The 14980-nt window shown below is 48.2% G+C and overlaps 1 protein-coding gene and 1 long non-coding RNA gene across 6 annotated transcripts in view; one reads left to right on the top strand and one right to left on the bottom strand.

Annotated features, from left to right (window-relative positions):
• Positions 1–281: 281 nt before the first annotated feature.
• On the bottom strand, positions 282–3558 carry LOC148215077 (uncharacterized). Of its 2 annotated transcripts, XR_015797233.1 has the most exons (4): positions 3366–3558; positions 2991–3061; positions 886–1300; positions 282–454 (listed from the first exon to the last, which is right to left on the bottom strand). It is a non-coding gene; the product is annotated as an uncharacterized LOC148215077 (long non-coding RNA). The 2 variants fall into 2 exon arrangements; XR_015797234.1 differs by lacking the exons at positions 2991–3061; positions 3366–3558 and adding an exon at positions 1848–2972.
• Positions 1211–14980, top strand: part of ZEB2 (zinc finger E-box binding homeobox 2) — a 163617-nt gene continuing 149847 nt past the window's right edge. Inside the window, exons 1-2 of one of the 4 annotated variants that reach the window (XM_088146530.1) lie at positions 1211–1368; positions 4323–4461. In XM_088146530.1, the coding sequence (XP_088002656.1) occupies positions 4389–4461 (73 nt within the window). In that variant the 5' untranslated portion in view covers positions 1211–1368; positions 4323–4388. Of the gene's footprint in view, positions 1603–3633; positions 3653–4322; positions 4462–14980 lie in introns of those variants that run through there. The other 3 variants (XM_088146529.1, XM_088146527.1, XM_088146528.1) reach the window with 3 other exon arrangements.

Genomic DNA, 14980 nt, shown 5'->3' with positions numbered 1-14980 from the left:
TTTTCATTTTTTTAAAAAATCTTTCCCAAAGTCCCCCCAGACACACACACAAGACTTGTTGCCTCTAGGAATCATAGCTACTTACTCAAATCTACACCTATCCAAGTATAATTATATTTATCTAGGTGTGTGGGCATATATATAAAGAGATACAGAAAGAGATGCATATATATTTGTGTAGGTGAAGGAATGTGAGTGTGTGAGTGAGTGAGTGAGTGAATGAGTGAGTGAGTGAGTGAATAATAGGAAGGACGTATACTATGCAACAAATCCCACTGACCTGCAAGATTTATTTCTTTAAAAAAGCTCAAATCCTCCCTGTCATGTAAGACATATGCTGATTAGATGTTTCTTATGAGCATTTTTATACTGCTTTTTCACATACAGAGTGAGGCCCTCTCCTCTGCCCACCTTCTTCTGTTTCTTCCTCTGCTCATCTCCTTGCAAGGATATGCTGGGAGAGGGAGGAAAAAATTAATGAATTACTGAGTATTAAGAAAAATGTTAGTATCTCTATTCCAGCAAGAGAGAGAATTGGTTTTCATACTCAAACACTGCTCATTCTAAAATATCTCCGTTTGGAAGCAGGTCACCTTGGTACAGAAGGGTTTACTTCCAAGTAACCTTGCTTAGGACCAAAGGTTTTGTGTGCAAAGGTAAAATAAATGCACACTGTTAATCGAGGATCAGAGAGAGACACGGAATTCAGTGGTCACTTGTTATCTTCCTTGCCGCCGCCCCCCCCTTTATGAAATAGCCCCCCCCCCCCCGCGCCATTCCTCGGCATCTAAAAATCTGGTTCGGTTTGTGCTGCCTGATCCAGGGCCTGGCTCTCGCCGAGGAGCGCCTTCGAAGGCCTTGCTGGGGTGGGGAGATGCGACTCACAAGCCCAAGGTGGCTCCCGGTAACTTTCAGCTCCTTGGAGTTGGGGCGAGTTCTGGCGAATGGGGCTTCGCCGTTTTCCGCCTTGCATCCAGTAGGATTTAGTAGGGAGGATAATGATGCCAAAGGCTTGATGGCTGGGGAGGGAGGGAGGGACGGAGGCAGGCCAGGGAGGGAGAGAGGGAGGGTGGGTGGAAAAGAGGGAGGGAAGCACGGAGGGAGGGAGGGAGGGAGGTGGAATTGCATTTCTTCCACTAAAGCGTTTGCGGAGACTTCAAGGTATAATCTATCCCAGATCCTTCCTTTCCCAGAGAGAAACTTGGCGATCACGTTTCCACATGATGCTCACGTTTGGTGCTCTTCAATTATCCCTCGCCACAAAGATAGGTGGCGTGTGTTTCAGGGTCCTCTCTCCTCTCTCTCCGACAGAAAAGAAAAAGAAAAAAATGCCATTAGAAGAGGCGTAACACGTCAGTCCGTCCCCAGGTTTGTGTTTCCTGGAGTGGCAGAAAGAGATCAGTCCTAACCTGCCCAGCAGGAATAACGGTCCTTCCCGACAACTCTTTGAGAAGCTTTTGACCATCCTCCCCTCCCTCCGCCAGCTACAGCTCCCTGCACCTTTTTTTTTCTTTTTTCTTTTTCCCCTTCCTCCACTCCGCGGCTTTTTCATGCTTCTTCTTCTCTTCACTGCTGGCCAAAACTACAAACAAGACTTCGCAGGTACGTTCTCCGATATATTTTCCTTTCTTTTCTTTTTGCTCCCCCCCCCCTTCGTATTTTCTCTTTCCCTCCCTGATTTAACACAGTCGCTGGCTTAGGGGTCTGTTTTCCTCGTCTGTAGCTGGGGAGGAAGTGGTGATGAGGGAGAGAACTCTTTTTTTTTTTCACGGAAATCTATATTCATTTGGGATCCTTTGAAAACAAAAATAAAGGAGTTGGAATCTTGTTCTTCAAATTGTTCTTACCTGGGGGAGGAATTCGGTTTCTCTCCCATCCCTTCACCTGGCTAACCAGGTAGAAAAAGTTATTTCTTCCCCTGTGTGCCTGTGTGTGGATGTGTGTGTTTTACAGTTCCCAGTGGAAAAGAAGGGGAGAAAGTTCTAGTTTCCAATTTTAGGTCTCTTTTGGGCAAGGATTCTTCTGGCTTCTCTTCAGGTTCACATTTACACATCTTAAAGTTTACACATACCTGTTAATGATTTTCAAGCTGTGAGTAAGTACAGCACAGTCATGGCTGGATAATAAGATGGTAGCTGGAGTTTTGCTTTAAAAAGGACTCCCAGCAAACATCATTATTATTATTATTATTGTTATTATTGTTATCATCATCATCATCATCATCATCATCATCATCATCATCATCATCTGCTGTTCCATCTGCTTAGCCAGTTTCGTTTCTTGCTTTTATTTTCTGACTTGGGTAAAGTAACAACTCAGCTTCTGGGATTCTCAGCAAGAAGTGAAAGTAGTGACTGGAACTAGTTTCAAAGTAATTTACAAAAAATTATGAGATAACCTAGGAAGAGACATGAGGAAGATGTCTTTTAGTTTTCCAAAATACTGGCTACTTAAAAAAAGAAAGAAAGAAAGAATGTCCGGAAAGGTAGGTAGTCCCTGGCAAGCACTGAGGGCGATTTTCGCCCCTGCTGTAGGTTCTTCCCTGATTTTGCCACTAACTCAAGAATGCTCTCAGGACGCTGCTGATTAGTTTTGCTTTGAATAATTTGTTCGCTTCCTCCCCGGCTTGTTTTTTTGTTTTTAAACCCTGAACAGATAATGGCAAACTCTGTAGAGTTACAAGTCTCCTGCCACAAGGCACGGAGCGTCTCTGTTCGGCCGTTCACTCACACTTCAGTGCGAGGCTCAAGATGGGCGAGAAGGCAGTCCAAGGCGCAGGACGGAATGCTTTACCTGCACCACCATGGATTTTTTAAGCTAGCCTCCAAATTATCCCCCTGCACTGCGAGATTTTTTTTTTTTTAAAGGGTTTTGAAAATGCACAGGGAAGCAGCCGCATTAGAAGGAAGAAGGAGTCACCCCTCACCCAAAACCTGTAAAGTTGTGTTTCGAGCAGTCCATGTAACTCTCCAGTAAACTTAGGGACTTACTGTCGTGTAAGGGCGCAGAGGGGATGCCGCGAGGCCAGCCTGAGCGTCCATTTCTAGGCGGCCAAAGACCCCTGTAAATAAGGGAAGGGCAGACAAAAGACGAGGTGAGGATGAATTCGGTTCAGGAGATCAAGGGTTAATCGTCCCTCTTCTACAGATTGCATCTGTTACATCTTTTATGGTTGCCCGCCCCCCCCCCACTCCCCCACTTCCCTATCCCACCAACCCCGCAGCCCCGGTTAAACTAATCCTCCAGTCGCTGCAGCGTGCGGTTGTTTGTTTGTTTGTTGTTGTTTTGTGTGTGTGTGTGTGTGTGTTAAAGCTACAGCCTCTCAGCCCTAGCGAGTGGGTTTCCCCAGTTTTGACAAGCTCGACCTCGGCTCCGGCTCGCGGCCGCCTCAGCCCGCGGTGCGCCCCTGGACGAGCCAGCCGCCTCCAACTGCAGCTCGAATGCGCGCGAGCCCCGGGGAAGCGATGGTGCCGGCGGAAGAGTTGGACGCTCCGCTCGCTCTTCCTCCTCTTCCTCCTCCTCCTCTTCCTCCTCCTCTCTTCCCCTCCCCCCTTCCAAGGTTCCTTATGGAGAAGGAGAGCTGAAATGACATATGGGGGGGGGGGGGAGATCGAGAGATCCTGTGCTGGATATTGTCAGCGTGACTTTAAAAGTGAGAGAAACAAGCGGGGTGGGGGGGCGGAATAGCAAAGCGATAACTGCTTCTGTTGCTCTTATCAGTTTATAGCCATGTGCGTGATATATATTATATGCGCCACAGCATATGCAAAGTAGGTACAGCGTGGTGAGATCCTGAGTACTTTTCGGAAGAAACGAATCCGCCCAGCCATTTGAGTCAAGCTATCTTTCTGTTGGGGGGGGGGCGGGGGGGAAGAGAGAGAACGAGCGAGAGAGAAATTAACCTCGAGTGCATTCCCTCATAGGTCATGAGTCATTTTGAAGATGTAACGTTTGCGTGTATGTATTTATGTGGGCCTCTCTCTGATCTCCTTTGCTGGTGGACGAATAATAATAATGATAATGATCATACATTAATAAACAAACAAGCAAATAAACAAACGCCATGGCGTGGGGGAAGGAGAGCGCGCGCGCCCCGAGGAGCCGAAAGAAAAGCTGCCCCGTTTTCTGTAGGGAAGCGAGGCGAGCGCTGGGTCGGGGTCGGGGCTGCCGCCCGTGCGCGTCTGTGGCTGCTGCTGGGCGGGGGGTCTTCTTTCGTGAGGGGGAAGTGGGGGAATCGCCGCTCCGTGGGCTCCCTTTGGCGCCCTGCATTTGAACGGGATCTCGCCATGCCCACCCGGTCCCTCTGTTTGGTTGTTCCATAGAGTCTGCGTGTTGCTGAATCAGAGAGCCGAGTCCATGCGAACGAGCCATCTGATCCCCTCTTATCAATGAAGCAGCAGATCATGGCGGATGGCCCCAGGTGTAAGAGGCGAAAACAAGCCAATCCAAGAAGGAAAAACGGTAAGGGGGACGCCGGGGAGGAAGGAGCGCGGGGCTTCGGGGGCGGGCAGGCGGAGAGCCCTCCGTCAAACTTTTCTTTCTTTTGTGATTTTTTGCTTCTTTTTCACTTTTGGTCCCGGCGACTTCACTTTGAGAGAAAGAGGACTGGGGGGGGGGGGGGTCGTGGAGACGAAGCAAACGAAGGGACGAGGAGGGCGATCGGGAAGGGTCGCTGGGGAGGGGTCCAGGACAAGAGAAGCCCCCCACGACCAAGCCCTGGATTTTGGACTGGCGCCTGGCGATCGCTTGTTCGGTGGCGGAGAAAAGGGAGAGGAGCGCCCGAAGAGAAAGAAAGAGGAAGGGCTCGCTCTGCTTGTTGTCTGTTTTCTGAAGAGCAGCGGCGGCGGGGAGGGGGGGCGGTTGAAGGGAGTCCAGAGAGGGTGAGTGTCAGGGGATCCCGAGGCGTTTCTATTCCGGTGTGTGTGTCTGAACCCCCTCCCCCGAATGCCGTAGGAACTCTCCTTAACATTAGAGTCAGTATTTTCTCAGCCGCCCCCCCCCTTTTCTTTTCCTTTGGAGAAGTCCAATCAAAGTAGCAGGAAAAGATCTCGGGGTTTTCTTGGAGGGCAGATTCTTTCGGAAAGGAAGTGGGGACTCCAGGCGCTTAGGGAGGGAGAATGGGGGGGAAGATTCCCCCTTCTCTTCTTCTTGAATGGCGGGGGGGGGGGGGGGAGAAGCTGAAAGTTTCTCGCCTGCAGCCTAGAGCGAATCAGCTAACGGTCCTGACTGCTCGGCTCCTGTGCCGGCGAGATCGCCCAGGAAGACCCGTTAGATTCCTCCCTGCCTTTCCGCCTCTCTCTCGCCAGGCTTCCCTCGCCCTCGGGCCCGCCTTGTCTCTTCCTGCTTTTCCTTTGATCGCTGCTTTCCCTGCCACAGTCGTCGCTCATCCAAAGCCAGCCCCCCCCGCCCCCCCCCCCCGCTTTCTTTCTCACACACAAGACCCAGGAAAAGCAAGGACGAAAAAGAAAGGGAAAAGGGGGAGGCACTTTTGAACGCGTCCAGGACTTTTCACGTTGTCATGATCAGCCCCTGCCATAGATCCTTATGGGGGGGGGGGGAGAGGCAGAGATTAGGGAAAAGAGGGGGTGGATTGGAAGAGATTTTTAACAGCTTCATTACAAAAAAAAAAACACACACACACACAGGAAAACCCAAACCACTAAGTCAGACGCTGGGAAAAGCGGGGCGGGGAAGACAGAAGGGACAGCAGCGTGAGAAATTTTGATCTGAACTGGCGGAAGAGTTACTTGGGGCTTAATCGTTAGCCTTAATTCGCCGAGGAAACCTCTCCTTAGGCAGCAGTCATGAGAATGGGGAACGTAATACTCGTAGGGTGTGATTTGCCTAGGCTTCCCTCTTTTATCTTCTCAGCTTTTGGGGGAAACTTGTGGGGAAAGGTTAGGTTCACTGGATTTTGGCAACTCGTTTTTTGCTGGGGGCACCCATCCCCTCCCTCTAGCCTCTGCCTTTTCTCTTTGGCTCACAGCTTCCAGAGTTTTCTCCTTCTCCTAACACACACACACACACACACACACACAGAGAGAGAGAGAGAGAGAGGCTTCCATCCAACGCAGTGCCACAGTAGTAATCAGTATTATCCTGCATCAGTCTTAGACTTGGAGCAACTTTTCTTTAGAGATTGGGGGGGGGGGGACTCCAGTGGAATCACCCTGCCTTTGCAAACCTCAATCGGTTTGCTTTCAGCAGCCCTACTTCGAAAAGGGGAGGTGTGGGGAGGAGAAGGAAGAAAATATAACAAGGCGAGTGGATTCCAAACAAATGCTTGCTGAGTTGTGTGGCTTTCTGAGTGCTTTTTTTCCTCAGCGTGGTGGAGGTGACGAGCCATATGGGGGAGTGATTGGGTCTTTTAGGTTAAGAAACTCTTGGTTAAGTAAGTTGCAAGAGATGGTATTTCTTCTCCCCTCTCCCCCATTTCATGTTGCCTTTGATCTCCTTCTTAGGGTACTTTCTAGGGGAAGAAAAACAACCCTGAAGGAGTATCTTCCAGGCAGCTGAGTGTGTTCCTCAAGACTTATGCTAGACCCTCTTTAAGGTGGTCCTGGCCAAAGGAAACCTTTTCCTTATCTATCCACAAGGATAGGGATGACACAGAAGGCTTCCCTCACCTCTCTTCTATTCCCTCTCTATTTTCCCTTGCTGATGATGAAATGCTGCTTATTGATTGGCTTCAAATCAACGTTGATCTGTAGGACTTTCCTTCCCCTCCCCCTTGACTCTCCTTTACAGAAAGATAGAAGGTGATGCTGGTCAGATCTCTAGGTCAAGATAGCTGTTCTCCCTCCACCCCTACCCTGTTTCAGAACAAAATCATCTTCCTCTTTTTGGTCTGTCTAAGAAGAGATGGAATAATCTTTCAGACTGGAGGTTCTTGTTATTTAGAAGTGGCCTGTTTCAAGGCAGGATAGGGTGGTTTAATCCACTTTATTTATCTTTCTGAGAGGTGTGTGGGCACGCAGGCAGGGTAAGACTGTTAGCTTATCTTTCTAAAGCTTGTCCACTCTGCTGTGGTAAATATCTGCCTGTATATCTTAGACGTTCCATATTTCCTCTTAACAGTTTGTTTGAGAGGAAGAGAGAGGGGGAAGAAATGACATTAGTGGTGTGTGATAATATGCATACGATACCAACAGGAAACAGGCATAATTAGAGCACGCAGAAAAACCCAGAATAATATCAGTTTTGCTACCCTAGCTCTCTAGTGGCTGGAAAGTGAGAGGCTGGAAGTGATTGAGCCTGGAGTATTCTTTGCCAGTTTGAACGCATCTGCTCTTTTAGATCCTTCAAACTTCTCTGAGACTTTCAGAGTCGCTAACCTGAAGTTTCAAATGCTCAGCAATGTGTTGCAATAGACGGGAAAACTAGGCCGGCCCTCCCTTCCTATCTGATATGTGTAATTTGTTGCTTTCTTATTTCTCAAATGAGAAATGCTCCAATTTTGAGTAGCAAATAAATGTAGCTGTGTTTCCTTCTCATCCCTCGCTTTCCTTTCTCTCACCTCTCACCTCACCATGGGAATTACTGGAGATATATCTGAACAGGAGTAGATTTTCTGCTCCCTCTCTCCTCTATTCTTCTGGATTTGGGGGTGGGAGGAAATGTGACTTGACTGAGGTTCTGTGTGTATGTGTGGTTTTTCCCTGATAAAGTTGCACGGAAAGCATTATCAGGCAAGATATCATCCAGAAGAAATTTGAGGGCAACACATTTAGGATCCAACTGTTTTTGGCTTCCATAAAAAAGGGGGAAGCAAGACGAGTGAAAGAAGCTATTCCATATGGTTAGGAGCAAACTCTCTAGAGTGATATGATTCTCTTTCCTTATATCGGATTTGATTTGTTGTCTGTTTTCAATTGCTAACCCTCATAGCTGAATAAGAACTAAAACTAGGAATTGCAAACATGGATGTGGACTGACACTGTTTAAAGACAACCTGCTGACTCTCCTCATTACTGGGGTGTTGTTTTCGTTGTTGTTATCTTGAAGGCAACGAATGCCCCATTGACTAGAGGAGAAAGGAAATTGGAGCTGGTGTGAGGGTGATCTGGGGGGACGAAGGTTTGTGCAGAGGAAACAAGGCCGAAGTAGATGGAAGCATTAAGTTAAGGGAAGAGAAATGCCCCAGTCCCGTTGCTTGGTTTTTCAACTAAGTTCCGTCAGCTGATGCCCGGGGTGACATGCATGGCTTTGCACACATGCTGGCCCTGGTGAGGAAGCAAAAGGCAACCCTCCCCACCCACCCCCGCATCCCCGCCTTCCCTCCTCCACCTGGGCTGCCCCAAGGAGTTCCCCCACAGCCACCTTAACTGGCAAGCTAGAAACTTTCCCCAAGTTTTGGCTCCATTGGCTTCAGTAGCAGATGAGCACTGAGGGTGCTGTGGCCTCCGCCGGTGGGCTGAACAAAAAAAGCATGGGGAGTGGGGGGGGGGGCTGTTCAGCATGGCAAGAGGAGGGACTCTCTTCCTCTCTTTTCAGGAGAAGAGCAATGGTAAGGGCTCAGATGGGTTTGCAGCCAGAACTTGACCAAACTGACTCTCTTAAAAACAAAAACACCACCGCAAGGTGCTAGAATTGTGAAGACCCTTCCCCCATGCACCTGGTCTCTCTCACGTTCAGAGTTTGCAGGGACCATCTGACTCAGCCCTCTCCAAGGGACACAGAGAAGGAAAGGGCAGCAGGCCAATTGCCCCTGCCCCACCCAAAAGTCCTAGCTTTTCACCCCTCTGGGTTTCATGGCAGTGCACCAGGTGATACCCTGAGAACTTATAGAACACGCTGAGCTCCTCTCTCCTCATTTTTTCTCCCTCGATAAGACGGAAGGGGGGGGGGTTGAGATGCAGCCGCACTTTGAAAGAGCATCTTAGGTGTGTTGGAGAAAAAGGAGGCAAATTGGAGTGCATCTGGTGTTTAGGCACAAGAAAGCAAGTGGGAGACAGATGTAGGAGCCCCAAGCAAGCAATTTGGTCCCCCCCCCCCCCCCCCGCAACCCACGCTTTCTCCCTGGATGCTTCAGGTACATTCATGAACAAGATGCCAGGACAAGTCTAGCTCTCTTGACAAGTTAGAAGGGCACAGGGAGGGGGACTTACTTTTGCAAAGTTAGGGCCTTCCTCCCGTTTAAAAATATCCTGGACTTCTTATTTGCCACAGTGTAGTTGTAGATGTGGGGAAGTCTTCAGAGAAGAGTTCAAGGTCTAACCAAGGGCCATGCTTCTTGCGACCCAAGCAAAGTGAGGCCCATGGAGGGCACGGGAAGCTGTCTCCCTTGTCAAGGTGGATGTATTTATTTTCGTCTGAGGTTGCTGGTGGCTGAGAATAGAAATCCTCGAGAGAATCTGTTCCTTCTCCGGTACATGACGAAGTTAAAACTAGGACAAGCCCAGAGATGAGCTTCTTAGAATTTTTTTCCCTCCCCTCTTTGATGTTACCCCCCCTCGCCACTCACACCTCTTTTGTCATTCTCCCCACTCCCCACCCCTTTCCAAATTATACTGGTCCTTAGATAAGTATGTTTTAGATGAATCCATGCATGGAGTTTAAAATGATGATTTTAAAAAAAATGTAGGAAAGCTGCATCTCAGGGGAGCTTAGAAAAACCTCCAGCTATATGGGGGAGGGCATTCCCTAAGGGAGAAATCACATTTCTTTCTCTCCTTTAAAAGTGGGAAGAAAAGTGTGGATTCTCTGAAAAGCATCAGGGATGTTGGGCTTTACACGCATCTGGGTGAGCTGCATTATCCCAGTGCTTTTAAGGTGCATTTTCTCCTATCTGAAAGGGACGCCTTTGTCCTCTTTTCTCTCCCCCCACCCCCCAGCCCGTGGGCTTCCCAAGGTAGACACTATTTTGTGCCTGTCACCCAGAGAAGGGAGTGCAGGTTTGCAGTGCTCACAGACAATTGATTGTCTGCCCTAATGTGTTTCATTTACATGTTTATAACGTCAATAGTGCTGGGGTGTCCACTGTACCATTCATTCAAGCCTTCTCACAAGGGTACAATTGTCTGAATGGCGAAGTCAGACACCTTTTTGATTGCTCTTTGGTTGTCTTTTTTTTTTCTTTTCTTTTCTTTTCTTTTTTTTAGAAAGAGAGGGAGGAGGGAAGGGAGAGAGTGAGAGCAAGTGAGCGAGAGGTCTCTGAGGCAAAAACACTAGTTGAAAACGTGCAGCGTTAAATGTTATCAAGAAACAAGCAGATGGGAAAGCAAAGTGTGGGGAGACGGAAGCCTCTGGATGTTTAAACGATACCAACATTTGTAAAGTGGGATAATGCTGTTATATTGCTTTTTTAAAAGCACCCCCCCCCACACCTCTCAGATGGCCTGGGTGTACTTGGGCCTCTGTACCCCTTTCCTTTCCGATTTCGGTTTCTTTATTCCACATTCACTCACTCGCAGATGTACATTTTACTTGTGCAAGAATGCCATCTTCCACCCACTAGGAAAGCAGTCCCATTATAACTCCTGCGGCAGACTTAGGATCGGGAGTTGCTTCTGCTGTGTCTGCTTCGCCTTTTTCACTCCCTAACCCCACTTCCACCTCCAACCAGGAAGCCAATTTGTGAGCACTGATTTGTGTCTGTGGCATGTGTGTGTGTGTGTGTGTGTGTGAGGGTGGACGGCAAATATGCATCTAGGGCTGAGGGTGTCGCTCAGCCTTGGAGCGGATGGGGAGATTGTTCCACTAAATTGCAGCTGCAGGAACTTGACCGAACCCCAAGATACTGTCATCACATGGAGTCCGTTAAAAATAGGGAAGAAGAGAGTGGACTTGCATGCATTCCATGCTTTCATCCCTAAAGTAAAAGGGAGAATTTATTTTTTTCTCAGCGCTCCTCTTTTTTAATTTTTATTTTAAAATGTATTATTAGTATGTATTGGGCCTGTTGCTGTTACTATTACTGCTAGTATTTCTCAGATGGGTTGGACAATTTCACCTTGTCCCTTCCTTGCCATTTGCTCTTTCCTTGTGATGGAGGCTAGACTGGATTAGCCTTTCTCTTCCCCCACCGCTGAGGGACAGCCCTATCTCCTTCAGTCATATCAATTAGATGTCTAATGTAGCCCTATAGAGCCCATATGGAGACACCCTGGAAAAGGAGGGTTCACATTACGACTCGAGCAGGCAGGAGGGAGAGGGGGAGCCTTATTGCTTTCCACCTTAAAAAGATAAAACTAGAACGAATTCAGTTGATGAGGCTTGGGAAAAGCCATGTTTACAAGCTTTCCTGATCTTCTGTATTATTCTTACTAATTATTTTAAAGGAGGGGCATATATCTAGGTATCTCGATCAATATATAGCCATGCACGATCACCGTCTATTATTATTATTATTATTATTATTATTATTATTATTATTATTATTATTATTATTTCCGCGTGTGCCTTCCAGGCAAGGCGCACCGAGTCACTGCACCGTCAGCTGAACCCCTGACACGGCGGTCTTTTGAATGCCTTAGGTATGATTTCACTTTCGCTCACATCAATGCTGACCTGAATGCCTTTCATATCTGATCCGCTGTGTCTCTCCCAGTAAACATCCCCTGAGGGGAGAACAAAGAAAGGGGCTCTTCTTCTTAATCACAATTCAGTCCATTCACCCGCCGGCAGGCTAGATTTGCATTCTGCAACAGAAAGCCAAGATGAAAAGAGAGAAAAGAGAGGGAGGGACAGAGAGGAGAAGAGAAAAGAAGAGAAGAGAGGAAAGGAAAGGAGAGGAAAGGAAAGGAAAGGAAAGAAAAGGGGGAGGAAAGAAGGAAAAGGAGGAGAAGAAAAAGGAGGAAGAAGAGGGAGAGAGAGAGCGGGAAAACCAGAAGGGTGGAGGCCGAGTCAAATAGCTGAGGTGTTTGCGGCTGTTTGTTGGCCTTCGCCTAGTTACAAGCCTTATATAGCTGCCCAGCCTGCGCTCTCCTGACAGGCAGATAGTGTTACAAGATGGCATGCGGGTACTATTCGTGGCCACTCGCCGCTCACACTTGAGGCAGAAAGTGTCAGGAAGGGATCAAATGCCTCTCTCAGGCTGGCGGGAGTCTGCTGCGGGGGCGGGGCGGGGCGCGCTGGGCGAGGGGGGAGAAGGCAGGTGGACCGAGGTGGGCGAGGGAGGCTGCGCGCGGCTGTGGAGTTGCGAGGCTTGGCTGGGGTTCACTGCGGCCCCGAGGTGATTCATCGAACTCCATTGGACCACTTCGCCTCTCTGTCAACCCACCCAGCTGGCGGCCACATTCAGGGGATCCTAAGCGGCATCCTGAGCGACTGGCCTGGAGGCACAGCTTGCAGGCGGCCCCTTGGAACAGACTGGCTAGTGACCCTCGCAAGGAGAGCGGGAGGCGATGCGCCAAACCTAGACAGTTGTGCTGGGGCAGGATCGAGACGTTGCTCTGCTCTGAAGTGGTGTTTTGCACTCCGGAGGATGGCTGCCCCAGATCTGCAGGCCTTCCTCGCCCAGGAGAAAACGGGCTCGCTCTGCAGGGGACACCAGGCTCGCGAAGCCCTTCACCTGGAACACAGCGGCCGATCCAAGCCCTGGGTGTTGTGAAGCTGTTGCCACTTCCCAGCACAGCTGTGGGAGCGAACCCTCTTCATGCAGCGGGGCTCCTCGCTGAGTCAAACACCCTCAAGCTGCCAGTCCTGGCAAGGCGAGACCTGCAGGCCCGAGCCGGCTTACCTGGGAGGAATGCTTAGGATGGGAGGCTAACTTTTTCAGAAATCTGTCTGGCATTGCTTAAGGATCCACACAGAGGTCAATGCGGGTCCTCTGCAGAAAGGGAGCCGCCCGGCTATCATTTTATATTACGCCCACTAAAATGCACTCCTTTGCTTTCAAGTAAATCCCTTGACTTGGTCTGCTCAGCACGGCGAACGGCAAAGTCGCCTGGGGAATTCAGGGGGACTCACTTCCAAGCCCATTCATTTCGGTTTCCAGACACACATGAAGCTGAAACACTGGTGTGGAACAGATCCACAGGCACCCTTCCCGAATAAAATGCTGCTTCCCTGAATTTAGTATAATAATAGCAGCAGTGAGTAGCTTCCCATGCCCACAGAAATGCAAGGAAGAGAGATGGTTGGTCCATAAGGATCATGAAATTTAAAAACACGGAAGCAAAAGAAAAAGGCGCATCATTTGCCACTCTTTTACACCAAAACATACGGTATGGAAGCACTTGTAGAATAATCCCAGAACTGGGATTGTCAAAAATCGGGGGTGGGGTGGGGGTGGTAGAGGGCTTCAGGCAACTTTCACTTGGCTAACTATCCTTAGGTCACTTTGGGAGTACTTTTAAAGAAAGCAGTCTAATTTTTAATAAAAACAATAATACAAAAATGCAATTGTGTGCAATTTTTGTATTTGATTGGTATGCATTAATTCTAGCAGAAAATAAACACTTGCATATGTAACACCATTCTACCTTACTCTAAGTGCTTTTAGTGCTGCCTTATAATGCATATGCATGCACCTATTCTTGAAATATTTTATTTGTGTTACATAAGCAGGTTGATGATGATTGTGATGATTCTGTTATGATTTTCCCTAGGTTCCATTCATCTTGCCTTCACTGAAAGAGAGTTTTATTTATAACTGTGTCCTGCTTACTAAGAAGTACTTAAGCCCTTGAGCTGTCAAATTTTGCCTACATTCTTCTTTGCCTCCCTGTTCAGCAAGTTAGAGAGAGAGAGAAAAAAGATTGGAAAAGGGAGACAGGGAGAGAGGAGACTATCCAGTTGCTAAGCTTAGAATAACTAGTAGAACTCTTAAGTGACAAGTTTTCAACTACACTATTTCTTGGCTACTAAGCTGTCATTTTTTCAGAAACCTCTGTGTATGTTTGTGTATGTGTGTTAAGCCGGTTCAGTGTGAGTTGCTGGTTGAGGTTGTTTTCTTTCTTTTTTTTTTTTAACATAGTAACAGTCATCCCCCCCCCCCCCCGCCCCCATCTCATCATCAGCTAGATTAAATGTGTTAAAGGAAACTTAGAGAGAGCTGGAACATGTAAAGTGAGGGCTCATTTTTCCTGGAGCTACTGTGACAGATTCCCCTGTCTCTCTCTTAAAAAAAAAAAAAAAAAAACATAGATCTAAGAGAGATGTTACCAGTAGAGAGGTATCTAATACAGATTCCTAGTTTTTTTTTTTTCCTTCACTCAGAAGACTTCCAGATTTTACAAAAATCTCTGCACCTTCCATCCCGCCCAGACTTATTTACTCATCACTCCTTTTCTTCTTCACTCTGGTAATCCAAGCTGTATAGTATTTGGCCACATTTACTTCAGTAAACACCTTGATCACGTTTGTATGTGTGTCTGCGTGTAAGAAAACCGGGAACCTATTTGCAAAAGGAAGACGTTGATGGGGTAATGCTTTACCAAGCAGCTGTGATGTTAACCTACCAGGGAAGAGTGGGAACAGAGGGTGGGGGGAATGTTAACTCTTCCCGTGCAGCTTAGGTACCTCTTCACATAACATGTTACGGTCCCAGGACTTTTCAAAAATGTTCCTAAGTGAGAATTTGGATGCTGTTCGCCAAATCTTGTTTGATTTGAAACAAGTCCCACACACCAGCCACACCCGCCGACCCGAAGCTTGAAGGTTCAGAAGTAAGTCCCCTTATACAGTATTCAGCGCTGCTGCGCTTTCTCGCGTTTTGACCGTTTCGTTGGGGAGGACCCAATGAAATGGAGCAGCGACGTTGGCTCTGGGGGAAGCAGATGGAAACAGTTGAGGCCACTGAGGCAGGCACCGGTGTGAGCCAACTCCACAAGCTGGGGAAGGTGTGTGCCTGGCATGCTGAACCTTTAATTTATGCCCTCATTTCATACACATATGCATTTGTTAAGCTCCATTCAGTTCATTGAAAACAGGATAGCTCGTTCATGTGTCCCTGATCAGTCTCACCCCACCCCCTCATGTGTCGTTAATTTGCTCTCGGAGGATGGGTGGCTTTGGCCGCAGGGAAACTCGTGGCAGC

The sequence above is a fragment of the Python bivittatus genome, unplaced genomic scaffold, assembly GCF_059951505.1.
Source record: "Python bivittatus isolate LINGU-HERP-01145 unplaced genomic scaffold, Pbiv_v1 ctg000480_np1212, whole genome shotgun sequence".
NCBI lineage: Eukaryota > Metazoa > Chordata > Lepidosauria > Squamata > Pythonidae > Python > Python bivittatus.
Note: the sequence above shows the minus strand (reverse complement) of the source record. Positions and strands in the feature narration are given on the sequence as shown.